The sequence below is a fragment of the Anarrhichthys ocellatus genome, unplaced genomic scaffold, assembly GCF_004355925.1.
Source record: "Anarrhichthys ocellatus isolate YVR2014 unplaced genomic scaffold, GSC_Weel_1.0 scaffold2, whole genome shotgun sequence".
In the NCBI taxonomy this organism is placed as follows: domain Eukaryota; kingdom Metazoa; phylum Chordata; class Actinopteri; order Perciformes; family Anarhichadidae; genus Anarrhichthys; species Anarrhichthys ocellatus.
The window spans coordinates 15,006,384-15,031,798 of record NW_022280032.1 but is presented as its reverse complement, the minus strand read 5'-3'; the positions used below and the strand labels follow the sequence as shown (position 1 = coordinate 15,031,798).

The 25,415-nt window shown below is 43.3% G+C and overlaps 1 protein-coding gene across 1 annotated transcript in view; it reads right to left on the bottom strand.

Moving 5' to 3' along the window:
* Positions 1-1,439: 1,439 nt before the first annotated feature.
* trim44 (tripartite motif containing 44) overlaps positions 1,440-25,415 on the bottom strand; it is a 40,485-nt gene continuing 16,509 nt past the window's right edge. The window contains exons 4-5 of the mRNA XM_031858522.1: positions 25,335-25,357; positions 1,440-4,004 (exon numbers count right to left, since the gene is read on the bottom strand). Of these exons, the coding sequence (XP_031714382.1) occupies positions 3,929-4,004; positions 25,335-25,357 (99 nt within the window). The 3' untranslated portion in view covers positions 1,440-3,928. The remainder of the gene's footprint in view (positions 4,005-25,334; positions 25,358-25,415) is intronic.

The window sequence follows — 25,415 nt, the reverse complement described above, 5'->3', positions numbered from 1 at the left end:
GAGAGTATAATGTGTTACAGCTCCCAGAAGGAACAGCCGTAGGTGTTATCTAGGCGGGATGTTCATTTTATTCAGAGGCACGTTCCATTATCGGCTGGAGGAAACCGAGCATCCCGGCTCCTTTCCACTGCATCCACGCCACCATGATCTTTATCACTTTGCATGCGACCGGTTGCATGTCTCCCCATTGCACCTTTAAGTTTAAACTCTAATCATTATTCTAAACCCTGGTACTGCTGCTCTTTTCATCACAGTACCCCCGTCTTCTTTCCCTATCCTACTCTACAATTCTTTCACTTGTCCAAGTAGGATGCTCAGATGGGAAACGATTGCATGGAAATTAGAGACAGAAGCCCGAAGGTGTCTTTGCTGACTCGGGGATGTAAGAGTGATGGGAGCTGTCTAGCGGAGAGATGGATTCCTTGGCCATCTCGTCTCCACCCAGTCATTGTTCATAAGCTAGGGCTGCCAGACAGCTGTCTGTACCTGCCACGTCTGACAGATGCCCGTTGTCAGTCAGTCTGGAATGGTCCACGATCTGTGGCACCTTCTCGCCGGCTGGATCCCATGTGAGCCGAAACTCGACGACTGAAGAGATTGATGTATTTCCCATTAGCGTTTTTCAGAGGTGCTACAGCCCTTTGTGGAACACATTCATTGAACTGGAGTAAAGCTTGAGCTGTAAATTAGAGTTGGGATTAAAAATGCAAACAAAAACGCAAAGAGCACTTCTGTATTTTCCAATATGTCTTTTTTCTTTGCTCTCTACCTCCCATTTCGTATCCAAAATGCATAATAAACACATTGGAAACCCACATAAGGAATGAAAACGTTAAACTCAAAGATCTTTCACAACACCCATGAGCGATGTCATGTATTGTAATAGTCATGCCTGTTTCAGTGAGTGGTTGAACCCAAAGCAAACAGTGGAAAATGTAAAAATCGGGGCTAGCATCTGATGCCTATTTCTTTTGTGTTTGTGTGTGTGAGTAAAGAGGCCAAGGGGAAAGATGTATAAGAAAGTGCATTTACTGCGAGACAAGCAATACATTCTCTTGAATGGTACAAGAGGTTTGGGCCTCTGCAAATAAACTGTCATTTTTTACAGGCTAATGCACATCTTCGCAAGTACTTAAATGCACACACACACTTACATCTCAGGGCAATGTGTGTTCTGTATGTATGAGACATCTCATATTTCTCTTCCAGCCCTTGCATGCTAATAAACAGAAGTCATGGTGGACTGGTGGGTGGTGCGTGGTGGAGCTGCTCTATTACTGTGAAACCACAGACACCAACTGTCTTATGAATGATGGCACAGAGAAATAGGCTCTATTAAAGGCGGCAATCAAAGCTGCATGACCACTAGCAAGCATGTCACGTAGCTAATTCAATCTCACAACCCATGAAGCAATTAATTCATGTCAATACAAATAGTCTTTTTTTTTTTTTTTTTGCCCACCAGGAAAGCGTAGGTCTTACAGCTGGTGCTTGTGTTGATTGTGCCTCTGTGTGAACACGCTCAGTGAAGTGAACCTGGAAGAGCAGGTGTAATTGGGTGTGGAAAAGAAGGGAACTTCGTGGTCTCCCTGGCTAAATTAGATCAGACAATCTTCTCCTCTCTCCATTTCCTCCCTAGACAACAGGCACATTGTCCCCCATCAGGTCTGTTATTATCTCTATGATCATGCCAGACTCCACGTCGGAGGTGACGCAGATGACGGCGTAATGATTATTCTCCGAAACCAGCCTCTCTTTGATGGGGGGGGGGGGGCTTGAATCAAATTAGCCTCAGAAACAGTAAAACACACACAAGAGAAAAAAAAAAATCTCTAAAAGGGTTTGAGTGCTCTGGTGCTTGGTCGGTCAGCAGTGGCTTAGTGAATGCAGAGGATCAATGCCTCATGCGGTAAATCATTACGCCCCATTATTTCTGTAAAGGGAAACTCACCAGAGAATGCAAACCCAGATGTGTTACCACCCAGATAGCAATGACCACCGGCTAGATGAGTTTCTCACAGTCAATATCTCAATGTGGAGAGATCAGACATGCTGAAAAAAAAAAAGCATCCTTGGCTTGATGAGGCGGCTCTGGTAGACAGCAGGGGTGAAGCAAAGAGTGAGCCACATAGTGCTGTTTTGAGAAGTAAAGTGAGAAAGAAAAATAAGCAGCGTAGAGACAACGGCTTTCTGATTGAGGCTGCGAGCTGATGGAAGTGGGTTCTGGCTTCGTAGGAATAAAACCAGTCTGTATTTAAATGCCTCTGTGGCGAAGCAGAGAACCCAAAGAGCTCTCCCGCTCCATCAACCCCCATTTGTTTCCAAACCTACTATTCCCAGTCCTGTCTGGATGAGCTCCTGCTTTGTATTTTGATGAAGGAGAAGTAGAAGTCCTCCCCTTCCCTCCTCCCGTCTTTACAGCACTTCATCTCTCCTCCTGTCTCCATCCGTCTTCGCATGCCTGCGAGGTTTTCTGATATCAGCGTCTTGGATGACTGATGGTATTCAGGTGTCTGCAGCGTTTTTTGCAAGAGAAAAATAATACAGGAATTGTTCCTAAAGTGAAAATATGAATGTCCTCTTCAACATCCTATCTAAGAAACTGGCTGTTTATTTATAGATTAAAGACAAAATAATAGACAAATAAAAACCAGAGGAAATATCAGACAGTCAGACTTCTGCCTGTTGTTACACTAGAATAAAGACGGAGCCCTTTGGAGTCATTTCAATAGGCTGTTGACACACAGACATTTCCCCTGGGTGGGTACACAACTCTCAGTGCTTCTTAGTGCAACGCTACAGCACAGTGAAGTCATGTTGTTGTCAAATATGTCCCACATATGATGGGTGACACCACTTTCAATTTTGAATTAAAGGCAACAGGATCAATCACGTTAAAAACAAACTCTGCTGACACAGACGGACTTGCGGCGGTACATCATGAATGAAAGCCACGGCTGAGTGGGTCAAGGTAGAAAGTGCGTACACTCGTCCGGATTGCAATCTGTCATGCCCTGCAGATTGGCCAGGAGTAATGAGCCTTTACATTACAGTGCATAGAGAGCTGATACTGCCGGAGTGCTATTTTGCACAGTCAAATTACAGTTCGATTTTCACCTAACAAAGACTCAGCAACATTCGCCAATCGATAGGCGTCAAAATGTCCCTCGCTTCTGATAATAGATCTGACAAGCACACAAGGAAGTGCGCTCGAATCAACAAGCATATAGAATCAGCGGGTAGGGCAGAGGGGTGAGGGGAACAGGATGATGGAAAGTACAACATTATAAAACAAAAGCGAGGGGCACTTAGGTTGGTTTTTTTAGGGCTTTTTTTGGTCAACATTAAAAACACCGTTGTAATATTCTCTCGATGACGTAAGGCATTGTGGCATCTGACAAAAGTTCCCTTTTTACACCCAAGGATTGTTAGAATGTTTGTCAAAACGACAGAAACAAAATGATATTGTGCACAAATGAAGTGTGAAGAGAACCGGCGCTACAGAATTTCCCATTTCTGACATCTGTCGGGGGTAACAGATGCTCGGCTGCCTACCCGGGCTCCTCTCTGAGTCAGCCGGGCTCACCAGTAAGCCAAGGATCCGACTGGCTGTGGACATTGAGCCTGACGGTAATTGATTGCACGTAACTTGTGTGCTTCAATTAAAGAAAGTTTGTAGCTACTGAGGAATTTCAAAAAAAAAAAAAAGTTCAGACACAGAAAAGATGTGGCCATCCATATTTGTCACATCGACCCCTCTTCAAGGTCAGCTCACTGCCAGCAGGCACGGGGAGGGGGGAGGGGGAAAGGGGTAGAAAAGGAGACGGCTGACAGAGAAAGAGAGGGCCAGCCTGACAGCTCAGCTGACGGCTGGCTGAAGTAGACATTGAAGGACGGGTGAATGTAGTAGGAGTCTGGTCTGCTGGTATCAGGGGGCGTGGCCCATGGAGGGTCCAGAATCATTGTCGTCAAGGTCCCGTGGGTCTGCCCTCGGCTCTGGTAGCCTGAAAAAAAAAAAAAAAAAGGACAAAGACAAATGATACTCTTTTCCCACCAAAGTAAGTGTGTATATGTGGTTTTGTTAAAAAATAAACACTAAGACTTCAGACTCTCCTTCAAACTCAAATCAGAGCTGGTGATTGTTGAGGAAAGACGACCAAAGAAGGTTTTGATGAGTTTCACTTTGTTTCTGTTCAGTTTGAAGCGTGTTTTACAATGACCAGAGAGGTCGAATCACTGTTGCCTGACTGGAGTGTGATGGCTTTGAGGAGAGAATATTAACTGCATGTTTAGTATGTTAATAAATTATAATATTTGTGATGCGTGTAAGGGGTGATAATTAGCCTGTTCACCTGGGTGTCATGGTTCCATCACTGCCACTCAGAGCTGCAGAAGATAAAAACCTGCTAATACCGACTATGTCGAGTCATTTGTCCTGGCAATGAATGCCGATTGTAACCTTTCCCACTAAAGACAAACTCCACATGTTTAGATGAGCTTTAGCTGACTGAAAGTCCTCCAACTCTCCTCTCTTTCACCAACAAACACCCTCTCACCATGCACACACATTATGGAAATATAATACAACTTTGTGAAACGTAATCAGCTTCAATCAAGCTACGCCTTAAGTAGAAATCATCCATTATGTCAGTTTTATATTAGCAGCTCTGCGGTGACAGAGACAAAGTGATAGCTAAATTGCAGAGACCTGCAGCAATCCGAGCCTGGCTGATAGATTCAATTTCACTGGAGACAGTCGACACTAATCATATGCTCTAATTGGACAATGTCGTAAGAGTGATGGCACTCTGCTCCTCCCCGAGATGTAACTTCTCTCATTCCACCGTCCCTCCATCTTTTTTATTATGATTTTCCCCCCATACGTCTGTGGTACATCCATTTTCAAAAACAATGTGTCAGCATGTTTTTTCCAAACACACACTTACCGTATGGGGATGCTGTTTAAGTCATTGAAATTCATTTCCCTTTAGAGCGATGTCATCTAATTCCACCGCTCAAATGTTTCCTTTAAAACAATCGCTTCCCGTGACCTTGGACAGCTGGTTTGTATTTAGATTTGCAAAATGTACCGTCATCTATCGCAGCAAGAATCAACTAATATTGTTCCGCTCAAATCTGTGGTGTCATACCGTTGTGGTACCGTTTTAAAAAGGGGCACAAAGTGGAGTAGAAGTTAAAGTGAACTGCTCTGGCAGCTTGGTTTAGAATCGCTACAACTGGGAAGTTCAATGTCAGAACTGACATCATTGTTACAAAAATTAATCTGCATTTGGATGCAAAACAAAAAGGAAAAAGGCGCGCCGTCATCCGTCAGTTAAGCAGCTAATCAGCATGTAACCGCAGTGCAGATGCTTTGCGCTTCATGCCCAGTAAAGCAACAGGTTATTTACATATCAAGCAATATTAACGCTCACATAAATGGGCGTCACAACACAGGAAGTGAAACTTAATCAAAAAACATGCTAATGCCTCGACTTACTGTAGCAGCAGCAAGACGACAGTTAGCGGTACAGTATACTCAATGTGTTTGTGAGTGAAATGTTTATCAGTGTTAGTTTAATGTGCAGTGTACAGAGCTCGGGATGGAAAAGACTCTCCAGTCAAAAGTCAAAAGTATTTCCTCCCATGCTGTGTGCAGCACAATATTTGAGGAAAAAAAAAATCTTCACGCACGTGGGTTAATAGGCTGCGATCTTTCAAAATGCGCTGCTCCCCGAGTACTCCTGCCTGACATACTTCTGTTGGCAAAAACAAAGAGCTGCTTCCTTTCCCTTCCTGCACCTCCTTGAGGAGCGCAGCATCACAACACAAAGTCACAACAAGGCACGCTCATCAAAGAGCAGCCACTGATAACAGCACACATAAATGCACGCTAGCACACGCTTGCGCAGCTTGAAGCAGTCGTAAAACATTTTGATGAACTGTTGGCCTTTCAAAACTCCATGGATTGACTCCAAAATGCCTTGTGGTGAAGCTATAGACAACACTTTTAGGTTTTAACAAACGCACACATACAAGCACACTCTGGCATCAAGCGCCAACTTACCGACTGCCAAAAGAAATGATGATGTGTATACACACACACACACACACACACACACACACACACACACACACAGGATAAACTGCTGTATAGTTATACCATCTCTATACATCTGAGACATTAATAATTCAAAAGTGCTGCTCCCATTCAAAGTCTTGGCACAGTTACCACTCTGTACTTTCTGTAACACACTCTTTTTTTTACCCAGTATTCAGATTGTCTACAGGCTGTTCACAGGTTATTGTTAGCACAACACATACAAGTCTGCATCGAGCTCTCTCACGGCTCCCTCCTGTCTCACATGGTGTTTGGGGCAAAACGTTGGCAGACTTATTTGTGTAAGGCAATTTCATCTTGCATCTACAGTCAACCAAAACAATCACCCCCTGCTCTTTGTAAAAAAAAAAAAAAAAAAAAAATTTAAAAAAATAAAATGTAATTACAAATATATTTATATGTCACAAAGCGAGGCCTCTACTATGGAGGCAAATGAACTATTTATATTCAAACGGTCCTTGCTAAGCCTTAGGACACATGGATATAATAACTTTTTTATTCCACCCGCAGGAAAAAAGGCCAGTACGAGAGAGAGAGAGAGAGAGAGAAATAAAGAGAGAGAAAGAGAGAGAGAGAGATTGGGGTTGTTGGGGGTGAAAGACAGAGTGGAGCTTCAACGTGCAACAGAATGTCAGTGGGTGGGTGATAAATTCCCTACAACTTAAAGCCCTTGCTTTGTTCTCTTTTTCTGTCTGTTCATCTTCGCTGGCCTAAGTACAAGATCACTTTGCAGTGTGTGTGTGTGTGTGTGTGGGTGGGTGGGTGCGCCCTGACGACTGGGTTCTTTCCGCCCATGACTTATTCATACGCTTTAATGCAGTCGATGTATTATTGATTGGGGCCGATCATTGCCTCCTCCCCTTGGTGTGACCATGTCTTGCGGACAGGGGTGAGCTGAGGGGCTCAGATGCTGTAGCACACCCTGGCTGCGCCTTGTGGTTGACGGATGGACAACAGCCTTGTCGTGCGTAAATTTGGAAGACTGTGTGTGTGTGTGAAAGAGATAAGGTTTTAAGATAGGACCGAGAGACTAGAACAAAGCTAATCTTACTAATGTCCCCTTTCAGAGTGAAACAGAAAAAAGTTTCTCCAGCAGCTCTAAAATGAGCCCATCACTCATGGGAGAAAACCTCCGGCTCCCTGTGAGGAAAACAGAGGGCGGGAGCGTGCAGGATGCTGCCTCGACTTTGACTTTTGTCTCCCTCACTCTATTCCCGTTTTGGCCTCGACCCGTGCGGCTCTCTGGGAGACAGGAGGAGGGAGGGGTCCCTGCCCCTGATTACGTTTGAATTCCCTGCTCTTGGCAGAGAAGCTGCAGAGAAGCTGCAGGACTCCTAAGTCATCATCCGGAAACACTCCCATCACGCCGTGGCAGCCTTGCCAAATTGATCCGGCCTCATTGCCATATGAATAATCATACTGCAGTAGCTTGGATATGCTGAATGGGTTTCAGATGTGTGTGTGTGTGTGTGTGTGTGTGTGTGTATACAAAAAATGGAGAGAGGGGAAGAGCTGAAGAGCAAACTGGGGGTTTCTGCGAAGAAAGTGAGGTTCTTCTTGATTAAGCAAAGACGTTGCGTGAGAATGAGGCTGTGTACATAGTGCTGGTGGCAATCATCCTCAGGTGAAAGTAACTATTGCCATTTACATTTCCAAACAGAGGCGATGCCATCAAAGGCACATTTCTCCGGCCCTGGAGACCTATGAGGTTTGGTTTAATGAGAGAGGATACGTAATGATACTGATAGAGCCCACGAGCACTCTTCCCCTTTCCCTTCAGTGAAGCAGTGCACTCTGCCACTACTTCATGAAGTAAATCCTGTCACTTCTGCAGGATGATTTAACACTATAAACAGCTTTACGACACGAGATGACTGCGATATGGAAGAAATAGATCAAATGACGGAGTAAAAGAGAAAGTAAAAGGGTCGTAGAGCATTAATGACGAGAGAAAGGGAAAGTGAAGATAAAAAAACAGCTGGTTGGCTATCTAATGTAAAAAAAAAAGAAGAAAAGACGTACTGCTATTACGAGCACTTTACCGTTGATGCGCTAATGCTCTGCTGGATCTAACTGGCCATTGTCCTGGAAAGGTTTACATCTGCCATCTTGTCTGCCAACTTCCCCTCCCCACCTCTATGGATTTATGCTCTTTCATCTGACAGCGCTGTCGAGGGGAGTGTAATGTAGAAATAACCCGTGCACACACCTTTCATTAGGAGCAGCCCTGTGATCTTCCCAACACTTTGCACTGCGATGATCCTGCCAGCTGGGATTTGAGATACGGATGTCTCCTAATGAGAGGACATGAGATGGGAAAACCGAGGAGAAGAAAGCGGTGACATGGAGAGGCGGGGTTAGACTTTAGGAAGGAAAAAGGAAGTTTATCAGAGCTTCCAGGAAGCTAAAGATCAGAGAACAGAGGGAGGGGAGCGAGAATGTTGACAGGAAATGACAGCTTGTGGCTGAGACAAAAAAAGGACAGCGCTGATGTGCGGGAGTGTGGGAGCCATGACTAATGCATTTTTCAGGACTTTCTAATTAAAGCTCCATTGTCACAAATTGCTCGGGCCATGATCACATAAGGTGCTCTGCTACAAAGAGCACGATGAGAGCGCTGCCAGGGACACAGTCATCAACAGTCTTGTTAATTTGCGGCTCCAAGTTTAAGAACTTTCAACTCCTGAGATTAGGCGCAGCTACTTCACAAAAGGAGGCAATGTCGGGCTGTCACCAGCGACTGCAACTCGGTAAATTACACTGTAGAAAAAAATGCATCAAATTACAAACTAATTTCCTTTGTGAGTATATCTGCACAAAAAGCAAAACAAAAGAACTTTTGTTCATTGCTGATAATTGAATCTTCTGTAAAAAAAACAAAAAAAAAAACATTTTATTTCAAGTAAGAGAAGTTAATCACTTTTATAAAAACAAATTGCCTCTTTTAGACATTTCAATTGGGGTTAATAAGTATATGTGGTGCTGAAACTCAAATGATTAAAAAATGAGGCTAATTTAGCAACTGATACAAAACAATGTAATTCCTCCAGGTGCTATGACCAATCACTAAGTCTGAGAAAGAGCATGAGCTTGCTAGTCACACGTGGATGTGCAAATAAATTGAGTTACAGTGTGCGTACCTTTAGTTATATCTTCACTGCTGTCTTCTTGTGGTCCAGCACCTGCCAGCAATGGTTTTTAGATGTGTGTGCGACCGCTCTACATTGGTGGTACTCTACTGCGGTGGGTGTTCACTGTTATATGCATGGTCATATACGGTGTTTAGATAACCTGAATGTGATGCCTTCTATCATTGGTTTACAGCTAAAAGGACAATACTTCAGGACATCCTATAATTGTAGCTTTTGACAGTGTGGCTTTTCTAAACAGCACTGACCCTGGCTCCTTATCTCATAACTCATGTTTATCGAAGCTTTGTACTATTAAAAAAGATTAAAAGCGTCCTTGGCTAACAAATCATTGCAAGTTTGGTTCACACTGGCATCTTGTCCTGTTTAGACTGCGTGTAGCTCTTTATTCTCTACTGAACAGTTCTCAAGCATCGCTGCAGCCCATTCAAAATGCAGCTGCTCAGGTTCTTCACTGCTAACAAGAAATACACAAAGAAAAGCAGGTTGCCCTGAATCTTACTGTCGCTTAATGTACCCGCTATTTTTAGAATTGACTATTTTAAAATGTAAGTGATTACTTTCAAAGCATGACTGGGTCACAGACCTTTTGACTGCACACACTGTGATCTTCAGATGAGCACTGTCTGATTTTTACAAAGCAGACAGCAGACTAAAAGTAACCACGGTCTGCCATCAAGGCTTTGATACTTTACAATAACACGCCTGAAGAAATCAGGTTAGAGAGGTGAGCCGAATGTTTCAAGTCACTTCTACGATATGCTTGTTCATTGTGTAAATTGTTAAGTGAGGACTTGCTTTTCCATTTCTTTGTCTTTACTAATTCATCTTCGGTGCAGAGCTGGTTTATTCCCATTCTAAAACGTCTGTACAGTACACCATCTTCCTCTGGTAACAAGAGTTTCTGTATAGCAGACGGAGAAAACCTTCAGCGAGTGTGACAGCAGCTATTGGGGAGCGAGGACTCTATTGAGATTCCGTGGCGAGGTGCTGCTCTGTGGGCACAGGTGGTACCAGCTCTGCAGGTGCTGGAGGTGGATGGCAGAAAGGACGGTTCACAGCTTGGATGTTATGACTCACTGACACACAGGATGATTAACTGATGCACAGGGACACACTGAGAGGCGCAAATAGGCCGTTAAAATGATTATGTGACAGCCGGGGTCACAAATAGGTGACATGCTGTTGGAGGCTTGATGGAGGACACTACCCATAAAACATGGAGGGACTGTTTTTGTATTTACTTTTTTGGTTTGCTCAGATTTATCAACCAGAAGGCTGTTGGGGAACTTTCCTCCCTAAGCAAAAATGATAGCCGTGTCTAATGCTCTCAGATGCATTAATACACACATACATACTGTGCAAGCCAGATACACACACACACAGTGTAGGGATTCATAATGTTAGCAAGTTGCCTTGAGACAAAGAAAACAACCACAACACTGTTCTTCCTCCATGAGGTGGGACTAGAATCTACACGGGTGTCAAAGCTCCCGGGGCATTATAATGATAAAGCCGTAACATGTCTTTAAAGCCCGCATCTGTGCAGCATCCCCTGTTGAGCCACAGTCGCAGCAGTATTTGTTTACATGGTGATTTATTGGGCTGAGGAGATTCTTTTTCTCCAGGAAATATAGCCATCTATATCCACCCTGACCACAGCAAACTGCATACATTGAAAAATAAATACGTTAATATCGGAAATGACAACCTGACCAAGCCGGGGAAAGTTTCATCTCGTTTCACCTCTTTTTGTTTAATTTATTTCAATTTGGGATGGAGATGTTCAAATATGCAGAAATGTAGAATTTACACCTGCATTTACATGAATTGAATTATTGACTTCATCTGAATGCCTGAAGCTGTGCGGAAGAGAGTGAAACACACTGCCTGACCAAAGAGAGCCTACCACCACCTGATGCACGTTCTGAGCCGACTGAATAATGACGACAAACAGTGACGGTCTGCCTCTTTCAAGAGTCACTGGTCTATTCATACTGTTCAGCGGAATTGTCTTCACACTGAAAAACAATGCAACACCCTGTGGTGTTTCCATGCTGTTCCAAAGACTTAATCAGTTGACGGAGGAAGTGAAGAAACAAGGCACAGCAACAGACAATGCATCATGGTACAGGGGACAGAGAGCTCGGGGAGGTTTAATACCAGTGCAAAGCGGCTTATTCATCAGAGCAAAATGGGGGAAAATGCAACGATAAATCCATTTTATCGTCCACCAGATGCATCGCCTCAAGTAGGCCCCATTCAAACTCGTGTTTGCGCATCCCATTATTTTTGAAAATGCACATTGGAAAGTGCAGCGCACCGCCATTCCCGACCGAGGATCGCGTGCAGGCGACTCACTAGATGGTTGCGTGTATTATGCCAAGGAGGTGTTCTCCTGCGCACAGACTGCGAACAGTGAGGCGGAAAGGTCGGTGGAGCAGAATAAAATACTGTGCTGATGTTCAGCCAATCCGAATAATCACACAGGTTCATCTGCGCTGCAGCAGGTGTGAGGAGTTGGATGAATACTGTATCCCTCCGTGAACTAATTTCCCACTAACTCTTGACGCCGGTACCTGCCGTTAATCATACAGAGGAATTAATGCAGAGCCATTCAAGTAAGAGCATTAAACCACTGTAAAGACTCAATCTTACATCGGCTCATTTAGAGACTCAGCAATTTCTGTGACCAAAGGGAGCGATTGAGGAATTAATTGAGGAGAACTGAAGCAATCCCATCCATGTAGCCCACAAAAATGGAAATGCTCATTAGAATGAATGTGGGATTAAAATTGACCTGGACATGACGGTATGCATCTTCACTCGCTTTATCACTGCGCGTGGACCATGCTTCATTTAAACCTCCCCCCCTCTCGCTGAGATGCATTCTGACAATCACCAATTATCCTTGAATAGCACACCCCTGTGTAGGCACAGGACTGTGCCTTCTATTTCCACAGCCATTATACTCTTGGTTGCAAATTAAATGGCTTTGAATGACGTTAAGAAGATCCCTTAGAGGAAAGCAAGGAGGAGATAATAGAATCACCTTAATGCGTCCCTACTGTATGGCAAAGACAGATGGGAGAGAGGACAGACATGTTGGATGTGGTCTGCTAACAAGAGGTTTAATTTTCCACGAGGATATACCGTGTCATTTCCTGGTATTATTCATTCGACATGCTCACAAATATGCAGCTGTTCATCTTTGAAACACAGTCAAAGCCATTCCCTCAAAGAAACCCAAGAGGTTTGAGGATAAATGGCTGACTGTGGTCTACAACCATTGCCTACTCTGGCGATACAAAGTGAATATTACCCTCTGAGCAGTTTGAAGACGACAGATGTAATAGGTTGCAGTGCGTTAAAAGCTCAGACAAAATACTGGTTGCACAAGCTGCACATCTGGCCAGATGCCAGTCACTGATGTTAGAGCAGCTACTACTGTACATTTAGCCATGGTAACCTACGTCACACATATCAATGGAGTCACCATTCTTACAGGCCGCTGACATAAAGAGAGACTGTGTTCAGTGGTTCAGTTCAGCTTCCTGTACAATACTGTAAGACACAAATAAAAAGTAAATACAGTGAATGACGACTCTCTACGTTTGAAGAAACTGGGATAAACTGTAGCCAATTGTCTTGCAATATGTATTGTATAATTATATTATCATTGTGGCCGACATGCCATGCAAGTATTAAAGCATGAGTAAGTTGTGATTTCCACACCTACACAAGATAACACAACACCTCATGAGTGGTTTACATTAGTGATAATTCCTTCTGCACAAGCTTCAGGCCCAAAATAGTGTGAAATACCGCCATGCATAAACTCTTTCATGTTCGCCAGGGGATGAACCCTTTGCATAGGTAGCAACGTGGCCTTTCCTTAGGCGCCACTCTCAGGCCCAAATTGATTTTTTTGTCATTTTACTGGGAAGAATCTAATAATAGCGAAGACGTCTCTGCATGTTGCCCCCAAGCAACACATTTGTTTTCTGGAGTGTAAAGAGCATTACAGCCTCACAAGCAACTTCTTATAATGCAGTTCTTTCTCAAACACACAAGTGCGTTTGAGAAATAACTCCTCCTGATTTTATATTCTTCTTTACTCTTATTTTCTTGCTGTTGTAATGACCATTTCCCCATGCAGAGTAATCTTATCTCCTATTACATTCCAGTCTGTATCTGTTCCTCTTGCATGCGATTAGGGATTTATTTCCCACATCCTAAATGTGTAAATGCTGGATCAGAAAATCTGATTAAAGCTGATAACCTGGTTTGTCAGATCAGTTATCTAAGACGACTAATATTAGGCCTCCTGAACCCCCATATCTCAGACACAGCCAGGCTGATATTGCTTCATTATACCGGTCCCACGTCTGGGGATATCTCATACTTGCCAAGCAGAGCAAAACTTATTTTTCCTGCATGTTTTTAAAAAACATGCCAGCTTTAAATGCAGACTATGTCTTTGGCTTAAATTGAAATTGCTCTAGTATCTAATACCCCTTTGAAAGTTGAATCTCAAGCCCACAAGAGTGAGAAAGGGAGAGGAAAACCCATTGGAGAGATAAACCTCTATCTGTCCTTCGGAAAGCACACGGCATCAGCTTATAGTTAAAGTTAAATAGTGAGCACCTATGCTGTCCCCATTCTCCCTTTTACTTAAGATTTCTTTCCCTATTCCCTCTTTTGAGACTTCAACTTGGGTGTAATTTTGTTTTCATGGTCCATTCTCTGGCCTTCATTGTGCACTGTTTCCACTTCTGAATTGCTTTTTCTTCCCATCCCTCCCTTCATTTGCCCACGGAAATAATGCCTTGCCCCCCCCCTCCCCCTCTGCCCTTTGTTGTCTCCTGAGGCACCATTGAGCCAGGGTTACTGAGGGGATTTCTTCTGATCCACACAGTCAGTCGTGTGCCCACTGAGCTGGCTCTGTCCAACGGCCAGACAGCCATTATGAAGACTGACTGGCCATGGCAGCGCCCACACACTTGGCAGGCTGGCAAAGCTGCCCCCTGTTGCCTCTTTCAAACCACCCTCTTCTCTAACTGTAGAATGCCGGCGCCACCTTAATCAGGGAACTGCCCAGGTGCCCAGACCGGCTGTCTCAGAATCTGGATTGTTCTGGAGAGATTTGAAAATTAAAAGCTTGTTTACGCCACACTTGAGGCAATGAAACCGACTCCTCCTGTCTGTACCCTCCTCTATTAGAGATGGAGACATGTCAGAGACGCATATGGCCAGAGACTAGGAGGAGAGAGAAAATGAGAGTGCATCTATGAGACAGAGAAAAACAGACAGAATTGGAGAACAGGCTGGCTATTAGGCAAAGCCTTCTGTCACATGAAAAGTTCCCCGCCCTGCGTCCAAGCCCCATCATCCAGGCCCTCGGTGTGAAGGACACCGAGACAGACAGCCCAGAAAACCTGGGCTCCAGACTGTCACAACTCTCATCTCGGCTGATAAAAGTCCCGTACGCCTCACCCATCCCTCCCCGCTTTTTCCCTCTGCAGAATGTTAAAATCACAGTGGAATAACGGACTTACTTTAAGGTGCAGCACAAAGATCTTCCTCTTTCCGACAAACGAAAAGATTAACAGATATGATCTCCAGCACAAAATCAACTCCACAGAAAAGCTTTAAATGCAAATTTTATGCTTCAATGCAAATGCAAAAACACCGGACTTCACAGGCGGCACTGCACAAACTGAAGCTGGTTTGGGCTTTATTAGTCTGGGAAATGTTGTTTTGTTTCTGTAGAAGCAGCAGAGTTTGATGCAGCTCAGCATTGTAACAGTGAAACACAGTCAGGGATTTGACAGCTCCCCAGTGCTGCCCGACTAATAAACTTTTTATGCGCACTAATGCATCCTGTAAAACATCAGTCATAAAAGTCTGCCTTCTCCTGAAGGTGACATGCCCCTATCGGATTTCATTTCTTCATTAATGCCCAACCTTGGGAATAACAACTTTATCTGTTATCATAGGTCGAATTCGAGACATCATTTCTATTTAAAACACGCACACGTCCATCCATATGTGGACACAATTCCCCAAAAAAATCAAATGCAATGCTATATAATGATAAAAAGCAACAACCAGTGAGCAATTGTCTGGTTCAAAAGAGAAACTCAGACGTGCAGAAAAAAGCAATTAATTTTCCGCTCACATCCCTCCCTTCACAGAACGACGCTGGATTAAGGTGATTTTGTAAAGTGCATGCTAAACCTCCCATTAGGATCCTGAGGTAGTTAAATCCCAACCATCTCCTCATTCCTCTCTCGCCAATACTATAAATCTACATGGTGACAGGGCTTGTCGTGAAGCTGCTGAATTATACATGCCAGCCTTTGCTCACTCCCCCTTCCCCTCACTGGGAGAGCAGAGTGACAGACTGTGGACTGGTGGAGAGAAGAGTGCCCTGACAGCCTCCCCACTGAGCCCCTAGACACGTGATGTGACGTTGTTGCTGTTTCCAACTGTGGAAGGGTGATGTTTGCCAATGGTGTGTATGTATGTGTGTGTGCGTGCGTGTGCTGTATCTGTGTTGACAGTTCATACCTAGGGCCAGAGGTTTGATAAGGCACTGATTCATTGCCCCTTGGTTTAGCCTGCCACTATCATTCTCCTACATCTCCACCAGGCTGAAATCAAACCGGTAATTCCACCCGAAGGCTAACACACTGTGCATGTGTGTGTGTGTGTGTGTGTTTGTGGTTAAAGGGGACATAGTAGTTGAGACAGTGTGAGGAAGGGATATGTGTATATTAAAAGCATCTTCCTGTCCATGTGGAGAGACCGTTCCCTTCTTCTTTCCATCTTGCCACTAATTACCCTAACTGTGCAAGTGTGTGCGTGTATGAACGTGTGTGTGTGTTCGTGTTTTTCTACAATGAATAATGAATGTTTAAACACAGTGTGACATCTTCTGAGTGCTTTTACTTATGTGTGCGTGAGCATTGCATGCATGATAGGGTGGAAGGCAAAGTTTCTACATATCAAGTATGAAAATCTGCCTTGTGGATAAAACACTGAGAGCAGAAGTGTTTGGGTGTGTGTGTGTGTGAGCGAGCGAGCAATTTTTTGATTTTATGAAGTCTACCGTGTTCTTGTTCTTTGAAATCTCATTATTTGATGCTTTGGCAATGTTGTCCTTTTAATATTCATACCCATAAAGCATATTGAATTAGAGAGAGAGAAGAGAGAGAGAGAGAAAAAAGAGAGATCGGAAATGGGAGAGGGAATATGCAAAGAGTTTCCAAAGAACCTATTTTCCCTGTTTGTAAATCATTTCCTGACAAGATACAAGACAGGAGAGGAGGGGGGCCCCAATTGCCTCATCTCCTTCCTGTTACAGTATGTCATCAGCCTCACCCAAGCCAAATAATGTTTTTCCCAAATGCAAAAAAAATCTCACAAGCTCCCGCACATTGCATACAGCGTGCAACATGACCATCTCACCAATTACGGTAGTAATTGGCTGATCGGCAGTTTCCCGAGGTGGTTATTCTGATTGACATCGACGTTTGCTGATTATTACAGTCCAGCTGCTAAATGTTCAGATCGTATAATCTTTTCCAGAGTACCCAATGAAAGCTTGCCTGAGAGTGCAGAAATTGTTTAAATGAGAACAGTGACAGTCCGAAAACAAAAAAACACTATTAGTGGCAGTCGTACTACTATTTATAGTCACGCTAGACGTGTGGCTCCAGAGATGGCAATGTTGGTCTGTCTGTCAAGCACTTTGGTCCCGACCGAAATATGGCGCCAACTACTGGATCAATTGTTGTGCACGGACATTCATGGTCTCCAGCCGATGAACCCCGACTTTGGTGATCCCCTGACTTTCCCATTTGTGCCACCATGTGGTTAAAAATTGGGTTTTGAGTGTTTACGTTTAGAACACCTATTGCATAGAGTCTAATGAGATACAGACATTTATAAACCACTTATAGTTAATTGTCATGACTTCGCTCAAGCGATGAGTCAAAATTATTTTTCAAAATCCCTGTAAAAACTAATGACATCCCAATGAGTTGCTGCTGTGCTTTGTGTTTGGTGGTAATTAGCAACTGTTAGAATGCTTCCATGCTCTATAAAATTTAGATGTGCCTCACAGAGCCGCTAGCATGTCTGTAGACGCCAAGTGTTGTTGTCAAAAGAACTTACTTTGAATTAATATCTAATCAAAATTCAAGCATTTCAAATGTCTTTCATTTTACAATTGTGTGTTGCTATGATTTTATATATATATATATATATATATATATATATATATATATATATATATCACGTTTTACAGTCTGAGAGCAAAAATTCCTCAGACATGTCTCGTGACTGTGGCTATAAAAATACTGCTCGTGAATCACAGAATTGGAACTAGAAGGTCATATCATTACCGCTACAGCAGAGCTGTACCTCGCCAGATGTGCTTTGACATGTGATTGAGATTAAAAAAAAAAAAACACCACATCTGCATCTCCAATGTAGCGATCCGAAAGCTGCCATCTGCCAACTCTCTTCATCACTGCACTTCCTCCATCACTTTCCTCTCACTTTCCTTTTTTGTCTTTGTCGCTTTCTTCTTTTGGAATAATTGGACCAACCCACACACACACACCAGAAGTATCACATTTGGATTTATTTATTTATTTCTGATACCGAATTCTCACTGCTTCCTCTTAACAGAGCACACAAACCGCTGTGTGTTTTGTAATAATCTACTATAACGTGATTATTAGATGGGACAGCTGGAGGAGTCTGGGTAGGTAATTCAATGAGCAGGTGCAGGAAAAAAAAAAAAAAAAAAAAAAGAACAAGTCAGGCTGGGAGAGAAGGAGTGCAGTACATAGAAACTGCTCTGTATTCATAAATAATGAAGTAGATAATAACACATCAACACATTTTACGATGTGACATAAGCCTGACATGTTCCGCCTGAATTTACAGTCACAGAGACAGTAAATTAATGCAAGATGCAAGAGTGTGATTTCCCAGTCTTAGCGACTCGGTAGGGCGTTCAACACACACGTTAGATAGCACGAGGTTATCAGGAAGGGCATTTGTTGAAGCCGATCTATCAAAATATAGACCTCTGGAAGATTTAACATGCTCATACCAGGAAGCCTTGTGAAGTTTACCGTCACAGACTAACCTATTGTTGCCGTCTTGTGCACTGGAGCTTTCTGAAATATTATTTGTCACACTCCCTTTCATTTTTCATGCTTTTCCCTTTCTGTATTGCCAACCTACCCGGAACGCTTACTGTAGTTCTGCTGTTTTTCCCCCTTTCCTCTTAAGCAGTCAGCCCACATCTTTCTCGGTGGAGCTGAAATACATGTCTACGGGCTACACTTCATGCTCATCTTATCTCGGCCTGGCTACACCATACCTGCACTCATTTCATTTCATTTCAAACATTTCATGTATCACTATCTTCAACATACGAATTGTATTCTATTTTAACTTGCGCAAAGTCAGCCAGATATGTAACCTATGGACCAAAGGTACAAACCCATTGCTTTGTGTTAAACTTAGCCTTTTTTCATACTTTAAAAGGTAAAGTTCATCAAATATGAATATCTAAAGAGGCCTATGGTGCCCCTTGTTAAATTGTTTAATCCATCCGTTTTATCAGCGTCACAATGACAGCAGAATAAATCACACGATCATTCCCTTTCTCAAGGTATAGAGTCGCTATGCTGACAATGAAGCACAACTTTGCACACATAACAGCAGCAGCGGTGGGAAGGCAAGGAAAGGTGGACGAGAGATGTATTTTACACACACACACACACACACACACACACACACACACACACACACACACACACGGATTAACAATCCATTAATCACAGGCACAACAGACTCAAAGCATCAGCACACAAACACAGCAGTAATCCCATTCTGCCTCACTATAGCCTCGGATGCATCACAGAAACTTGCCGCCGACTATTTGCTGTCTGGGATTACAACACAGGACGTGCAGCACTCGCCAGAGTTCTCATACCTATCTACACAGATCAATAATGAGAAGCACTCTTAAAGCTCTATACACTGTGTCCCTGGCCCTCACCGACAGACACTCCAGGACATGAACAGCTAAAATAAGCCAGTACTAGTGCCACTACAGCTTCAAAATCCTGAAGTACATGCAAATTATTAGGCAAATCCAAAATCAAAAGAAGCCTTTTCTGTTTGAAAATACATTCATACCTTTCATGTTTCCGCAAAAATACATACCCAACTGTCTGATCTCGTTTGCATTTTGACATACCATCATGAGTCACACTTGCCACTTTAACAGGATATTTAATTAGACATCTTCCATTTCCCAACATGCTCTTTGAACCATCATATTGAACTGGAAGGTTTGGATGGAATCTTTTCCCTCTCACATGCAAAAGTGACAAAGATTGGTGTTGCTACGGTGTGAATTACCTCATTTGTATTTCAGAACAGTTTGAGTAGAAACAAATAACTGCCATTAGTCATCACAAGTGACACACACGTCCACTTATTTCCCTTATTTATTCCCTTTAACACCTCTGCACACACCCCTTTCCCTCCGTTTCCAAATACTTTGATGCGTCATGCTGGTACCGGCAGTATCCATGAAACACATACGAAAAACCCACACAAATTCAAACACAAAATAAAGACTGGAGGAACGTGTGCATGTGGCATGAATTATGCATGCTTATAGTCTCTTATCATCTAAATGCATGTCCGTGTTTGTGTGCTTTGCATTCATTAGGGACCTCAGATCCCCTGCAGAATTGTGATGGCCAGGGGGGAGGGAGGGAGGGAGAGAGAGCGACAGAGAGAGAATATATAAATAAAGTAGTTTTAGTACAGTCATAACAAACAGCTGGGTCTCACACACACACACACAGGGGAAAACGATACAGCAGATGCATCTAGCTGCAATATTTTTTAATTATTAAATGAGGGCATGTTGAGACACACACACACACAAACATACACCCACACAAATAGAATGGGATGAAGGCGAGAGGGCCTGTCGTGGCTCCTTTTGTAGGAGGCGATGTAACACTTTTGATTCGAGGAACTGCAGCTCTCTCTCCCTCCATTCCCTTATCTCCGGGCTCTGTCCAGTGTCCTCCGGCCATGCTCCCCCGACACCTCCCAGCATCACTCAACCCATCTATTTGACCCAGCGAAGGGCAGGCAGCCCAGACTGACGGTTGAGATGTGTCCCAAAGTGGCCGCCTCGCCTCCCCGTCGGCCCCTTTTCCTTTAGCTTGTGTGTTCATGTGAATGTACACCGTGATTGAGGGTGGTCTACAGCTTTCACTCAGGGCGACAGAGTGGCCCAACTGTCCCATTGCTCTCCTCTGTCAGCCAGCATGCAATGAGGGCAGATAACAACGAGGGATTGGAGGAAACTTCTAAACGGAGACTATAGAGATTAAGTATAAACTGTTTAGAATTACGTCAAGTCAACGAGGGTCTTCAAAACTGAATTACAGAGTGAAGAAAGTGTAGAGCACGTTAGTCATGTATAGATGTAAATGAATGTAGTATATGTGAGTGCATGTTAGAGATAATCTGTAAGGTGGAAAGAATACGGAGGGAAATTAAGAGACAGAGTGTGTGTGTTCTGGGCCACGCATGCATGATAAAGTGAGTGAAGTGGGGCACAGGAGCTCCTGAGATACAGTAGTGGGAGTGATTGATTGGAGCAATGAATGGGGGGGACCTCGCATAGTAATTAGAAGTGCAATGCTTCCCAGCAGGCTTTACCATTTTAGTGTGATTACACTGTGTGATCTATATGCTCAGAAGACCTCCATCACTCTTGCTAAGCAAACTTGCCACATGCCGCAAAGCTTTACCTTTTCTTAATTCAGATGGTTTTTTTATAGATTTGCTGATCATGAGGCGGATTTAAACTCAGAAACAAACCACGTTATCAGCTGAAGCTGCGGAGTGTTTTTTGCGGCTTCTTGGTTTGGTTTTGTTTAGGAGATCAGATACAGTGACTGTCAAACAAAGCTCTGACATTCCTTGCATCCCAGTTATTTATGTCCTTTTGTTTCCCTTTGTTTCATATGTATGCATTTTGATGATTTTGAATGATTCTCCCCTATTCCCTTGCATCATATTCTCCTTCTTTTGGGGTGACGTGTTTATACAGTGAGCTGTGGGGTGTCACAGACATGGAGCTCTTATTTCTTCTGTTTAAATCTTTTCTCTCTGCAAATAAAATAAACCCGATGCAGATAAAAAAAAAAGGCAGATTTTGAAAACAGAATCAAGAGGGAACCGGGTGCAAAATCCACTCACACAGATGTGCCCCTTACAATGCACATCTCCGCTTTCATTATTTCATTCCTGTGCCGTGCATCTATCCAGTTCTTTTATCTGCTCTGCATACGACTACACTTTTTTAAATTGAAACACCTTTTTAGTTAAATTCCTTCTTTGGAAGGTATTTTTAAAAAGCTGTACCATTTAACTGTAAATGAAAACTATCATAATTATATAATTATTAGCTAATACTTAGCTATGTCCACCAGGCTAATATTCCAACATGCTAACATTTGTGTTGGAGCAAGCATTCATTTCTGTGTGTTTTACAATTACAATTATCATGCACAACAAGCAAACTGTGGGTTCTTTCATGTGATATTTGGAAGGGCCATGATAAATGAGCAATTTCATATTAATAGTCACCTTGGCTGCAGCGTTAGCCATATTTTGCAACTACCCAAATAACTCTACACTGTAACTACACGTGCAACGTCGCAAAGTCGTGTCTGTGAAGGTATTTTCTTGTCTTTTTGAGAGCATCAAACCGACAGACAACGCACCAAATGTACAGACATTAGCTCTAGTACCAGTTAGATGTTTGTGTGTGCCAAAATGAATACCAACAACAGGAGAAAGAGAATAATTAATTTAGGTTTTCTGAGGCCTTATGCCGTGTATATACTGTATATATGTCAGGCAAGCACATAAATGGCATCATTGTTCGTTCTGTGTCGACAGTTATATCTTTAAAAAATGTAGGGAGAGAGTCACAAGTAATCAGAGTTATGAGTGGCCAGTAATTCTTATCATTAGAATCATTTATACTTTGCCACTTCGAGTGACAGCCACACCCGGTTGGTGGCTTGATTAAGTGACTAGAGAAGAACTGCTAAAACTTTTACTTTTTTTGCACAAATATGTCGCTTAAAAGTTTGAGGTGATCTGTATTTGCTGACTTGGTGAATCAGAGAACATTAACTGACTTTGAAGCATAATTGGTTGCTACTCCTGTGAACTGAAAACACCAGACTCCTTTGCGGAGTGTCCCAATGACTCCTTCTTGGTGGCTAAACATCTGGAATTCCTGAGCTAAAAACTCTTATGTCATAGAAGCTCAAAGACAGAGAAATACTTCAACGTATCTATTCAAAAAATAAACATTCTGAAGTCCCAACGGAACAGTAAATATAAGTCTAACAAGCGGATTTCCTTAGAGTACTTCTCTTTTTGTCTCATTGACTGTCCCACTGTCTTTGCTTCTATTTCTCTCTTATGCACGATACCTCAGGAGACAACGTAAAAGTGCAGACATAAGCCCTTCCTCCCCAGCCTTCATGTGTGTGTGTGTGTGTGTGTGTGTGTGTGTGTGTGTGTGTGTGTGTGTGAAGACAGTCAGATACACTCTCCTTTTCCTCTTTTAATCAGTATTATGGTGACTCCTGATGTACCACCGCCCTTTGATCAATGAGGGCTCAGAAGGAAAAATGTGAAAGCACATGAATTGTGTGCCTCCAGGAAGGCAAGTAGGTAAATGTAGACTTTGAGAAATAGAATTATTACTCCTCTAATTACATTTACCTAACAGACACACTAAATGTTTTAACATGGCATGAGATACTAGCATAACCTAAATGTTCACATCTTTGGGCACATTATTAAATGCATTTACACACACACACACACACACACGCACACACACACAAATGAGACTGCAACAGCTAGATCAGATGATACTGTTCTGCTTTTCCAAGTAGGCACATGGATGCAAACAAATGCAAATACACACATGCAAATAAAGAGACAAACACATAGACGTACTGCACAACATGCACACAAGACAACACAACACGCATAAAAAGGGAAAGTCAGGGACAGGGTGTTGCAAGGGAGGTGAGAGGGTTTAAGCCGAGCAAGGCAAGGAGAATTTGCAATGTATCACATTAGAGGCAGCAGTGAGACGCTTGGGCTGAGGGGAGTAAAGCAAGATTTATATTCAGAGGACAAATCTTGGCAGGCATGGAGTACCTATGTTAAGGGCGCTTGGGGAGAGGCGGGGGATGGTATTGATGAGGAAGTCCGGGAAAGATGCGGGTGGGTGCGGGATTGTTGTCCTATGGGGATGCTCTGTCTACAGCAGCAATATGGGGCTCAGACACCGGATTAGTGTTTCTGCTTCATAATCAATTTGCTGTCTGGATAGCGTTGCATGTAACCCTAAACAACCACTCCTAGCTGGATCCTGCCAATGTTTTGTCCTTCTGCTCCCCTTCCTTTTCAACCTTTGTTTGCTGCCCCTTTCAAATCTTAAGATGTACAATCTCTATTGCTCAGCCACTGTAATAAACTCACACATGAAACTGTCCAGAATTTCGTAATATATTTGTTCTCTAAACTATTTATTTCTCGACAAAATGTGTCGTCTTCCACTAGCCACAGTAGATTCTGCACCCACTGCATTTTAGGGCAATACGGGGCACTTTGGGAGTAGATACCAGTGTGTGTGTGTGTGTGTGTGTGTGCGCGTGCGTGTGTGTGTGAGAGTGTGGAGAGATGTATAGGGTAACCTTGACCAACGGCTTTATGTCACCCTTGGGTCCAAGCTCGCTGCCATCTGCTCCAGAGCGGGGTCATAATACTGGCTGACCGATCAATAACATTTTACATGTTGGCACTGTGCACCAGTGCCAACATGTAAACTGTTATAAATAAACTGTTATAAATATGCATGTTATCCATGAAAACTTTATTTTGTGGCAACACAGGATTATAGATGTTTTTTTTTTTTGTTTTGTTTTTTTCAGCCTTCATCTTATCTTGTCCTATCAAATTAATTTTCACAGAACATGCGGTTCTTTTCTCCGAGGACAGATGTGAAGATGTTTGCTGAAGGTGCGTGTGTGTCTGTAGCAGGGAGGAGTACTTTGAGATGAAAGCCCAGAGAGACAGCCGGGAGGTGAGGCAGAGACGGCAGGTGGTCCTAGGAGTGCTCCTGTAACCGGGTGAAGGAGGCAGAGAGGTCTCAACAGATCAATAAGTGTGAGACTGGGAAAGGACTATCCATTTCAGATTGTCTGACACAGACGGAGACAAAGGTTAAGGACGGAGTCTAGGCAAAATAAAAGACCCAAACAAACTGCGGATGAAAAATGAATACGGCTGCGTCCGTCCAGTCCAGTTCCTCAACTTCACTTCTACGCACCTGCAGGCACACGTAATCAGCTTCGGCATAGTACGAATGTAAATACTACGCTGTATCAGAGGGCGTGACTTGAGCCGACCACCGACACAACAGCTTGTCTTATTACAGTGCACACATACTGTATACAGTATGTGTGCACTGTAAACACACACATACACACAGCTCCCACCTCTCAGCCACTGTCCATAGCACTCTTATTGGAGCGGGCAGACTGTCACCTCTTGTGATTCCAACAGGCACAGGCACACGCACGCACACACACACACAGGCACACGCACACGCACACGCACACACACACACACACACACACACACACACACACACACAGAGATGAAGATGAGAGCCACTAATTGCCTTGCTGGGGCACCGACGTGACTCGCATGTGACCGGATAGCTTTGGAGGCATCGGAGGCTTGATGTGCATGGGTGACTCTGCGTCTGTATGCGAGAGCTTTGTGAGTTGCTTTAATGAATCACTTATAAGACGGGAAAAGACACGGAGGGTGTGTGTTTTATATGTGCGTGTCAAACTATCGTGCTGTGAAAGATTGAAAATGAATCAAACTGGCAGTCTTACCTTGGCCTGGCTTCAATGTCGCGCTGAAAACAAGGAGAGAGAGAGAGAGAGAGAGAGAGAGAGAGAGAGAGAGAGAGAGAG